Genomic DNA, 2816 nt, shown 5'->3' on the forward strand with positions numbered 1-2816 from the left:
TGATTCAATTCTTTACTAACAAAGCCATTCCATCCCCTTTACCAACCTGCCTGTCCTTTCTATACAATCTGTCTTTTGAAGTTAATCTCCCAACTATGATTTTCTTTCAGCAACGATTCAGTGATATCATATCTGCAAACTCTAACCTCAACCTCATTCCACATACTGTACAGTGAGCTTTCAATTATGACACCTTCAGACATACATTCTTTAACCTCTTCGACTTTGCCACCATGTTAGACTTCAATTCATCCCAGTGACTGCAACTTTGCCCTATCACCTGCCTGTCCTTCCTCACAGTCTCACTACACACTGCATTTACTTGTTTACCAACTGCCCCGTCTTCAGACCTAAAATTCCAGGTCCCATCCTCCCTGCCTAATTAGTTTAAACTATCCTCCACATCTCCAGCAAACCTGCCCACAAGGATATTGGTGCCCCTTAGCTTCAGGTATCAACTATCATTTTTCTACAAGTCATAACTTCCCCTCTTAGACTATTAGTTTCAAGAAAATTAGACCACCGTTTTTTTAGCTTTCTCATGGGTTTCATAACTAGGGGAAATCAACAATGTTAAACCACCAATAACATGGTTCCTTAGCATTATGTTTTGAAACACATGCTGTTGATCTGACGTAACTCAATCCCAGATTCTTCTCTCCTTCCGGTACTTTGCTTCATTGCAACTTTTGACTGCAAGTTTATGAAACTGGATGGCTGTTCACGCTATAGGAGATGGATGATCCTGTGCATCTGTTTTTCTTGCGTCCTTTCTGGGATTTCTATTATTCATATAGTTTTTGCTTTGAAGGTACGTGCACATAAGGGAACAATGGGATCAGAGGTTTTCCATCATTTTAAGTGCATAAAGGTGGACCAATCTAATGAAAACATTTTTACAATGTCGGGCATCATCTTCATTCGTTTAGGTACTAGCAATTAACTATTAATTCATAATTAATTGTACGTACAAAAATGATCTCTGTGATTCCTGTTTATAAGTAAGTCCCTCAGCAATAATCTTGAAGTTTTTTTTCAGCAAATGGTCTTCTGTGTTCTTGCTGGTGAGACTTCAATTAGAAATCCTTTATTGCTTGTTTGCTAATATTTCTCCTTTTTCTACTATTTTCTACGTTTAGGCCGCTTCAATGCTAACTCAGAGGGAAAGGATGTCTAATTTAACGCAGACAAATTCATCTCTCAGCAACCGAACATACATTGAAAGAGGGAGCGCTTACAAAACAGTTGAAGTAATCTTCATTGTGATTGTAACATTATCTTTGAGTCTGGTGACCATTATCGGAAACATTCTGGTTATGCTTTCTATCAAAGTGAATAGACAACTACAAACAATTAACAACTATTTTATTTTCAGCTTAGCCTCTGCTGATTTGATTGTTGGTGTGTTCTCCATGAACCTTTACACCATTTACATCTTCTTTGGCTACTGGCCTATGGGCCCAGTGGTGTGTGATTTATGGCTGGCTCTAGATTATGTTGTTAGTTATGCATCTGTCATGAACCTTCTTATCATCAGCTTTGACCGATACTTCTGTGTGACAAAGCCTCTCAGCTACCCTGTGAAGAGAACCACCAAGATGGCATGGATGATGATTGCAGCTGCTTGGGTGCTGTCATTTATCCTGTGGGGCCCTGCCATTCTCTTCTGGCAGTTCATTGTAGGTGGGCGGACAGTTGAAGAGGGTGAGTGTCATGTACAATTCTTCTCAAATCCAGTTGCCACTTTTGGCACTGGAATAGCATCCTTCTATCTACCGGTTATTACCATGACTATTTTGTATGTGCACATATCCCGTGCTAGCAAGAGTCGGATCAAGAAGGATAAGAAGGAGACAGAGTCCAACAAAGGCACCATTTCTCCCAGTCCAGTGCGAGGCAAAACAATGAAACCGAATAACAACATTTCAAGTGCACCTGAAGGGTTGCAGAATGTCAAAGTACAAAATGGCAAGGCAGCTGGTGAAGTAATGACGGATCATTGCGGCCAAGTAGAGGAAAAGGTGGTCTCAAATCCCTCGACTTCCCTCAGTGTCGTCCCTTCCATCCAGAAGGAGGAAGGAAAGATGGATGAGAGCACAAATGTCTCCACCACACAAAGACATTTTAGCAACGGCAGCTCCAGCATAAAGGTCATCACGAAATCCCAAAAGAGTGACTACTGTGCTACCACAGTTGAAATGGTGTCAGAAAACAGCACCAAGAATGGTAAAGCCAGAGAGCTTACCGCAGCCCACATCATCATTAAAATGACAAAGACCCCTGTTGAGAAAAAGAAGGGAGCTGTAACCCGGGAGAATAAGGTGACCAGGACCATCTTGGCTATTCTGCTGGCATGTATCATTACCTGGACCCCATACAGTCTCATTAACACGTTATGTTCAGTCTGCGTTCCTAACACTTTATGGACTATTGGATACTGGCTCTGTTACATCAACAGTACTCTCAACCCAGCCTGCTATGCACTATGCAATGCTACCTTCAAGAAAACCTTCAAACATCTTCTCTTCTGTCAATATAAAAACATTGGTGCAACAAGATAAAATCAACAGCAAGCTCATCTCCATGAACATTTTACACATCTTATAGATGACTTTCAAAATGTTTATCACAAATGTATGTAAGTAAAATGTTCAACACGCCGAGGTATGGCTCAATTAGTCATTATATGTAATATGGTGAAAGCACACTTGAGTTATGTCCAATGAATTTCTAATTTTTGTTTAATTGACGAGTGTGCTGTTTATTATAAAGTTTCTGTGTGAAATCGTAAATGAATCTGCCCAAGTTTCAAGTAT

At 40.3% G+C, this 2816-nt stretch overlaps 1 protein-coding gene across 1 annotated transcript; it reads left to right on the forward strand.

The window, feature by feature from the left end:
* The first annotated feature begins 1169 nt into the window (after positions 1–1169).
* On the forward strand, positions 1170–2561 carry LOC132389435 (muscarinic acetylcholine receptor M2-like). The gene has a single exon (XM_059961961.1). It carries the CDS (start codon positions 1170–1172, stop codon positions 2559–2561), a length of 1392 nt encoding a protein of 463 aa, XP_059817944.1.
* Positions 2562–2816: the final 255 nt, after the last annotated feature.

This window comes from Hypanus sabinus, unplaced genomic scaffold (genome assembly GCF_030144855.1).
Source record: "Hypanus sabinus isolate sHypSab1 unplaced genomic scaffold, sHypSab1.hap1 scaffold_568, whole genome shotgun sequence".
Taxonomy (NCBI): Eukaryota; Metazoa; Chordata; class Chondrichthyes; order Myliobatiformes; family Dasyatidae; genus Hypanus; species Hypanus sabinus.

Coding starts and splice junctions, on each gene's coding strand:
- LOC132389435 (XM_059961961.1), top strand. CDS start 1,170: ATGTCTAATTTAACGCAGACAAATTCATCTCTCAGCAACCGAACATAC.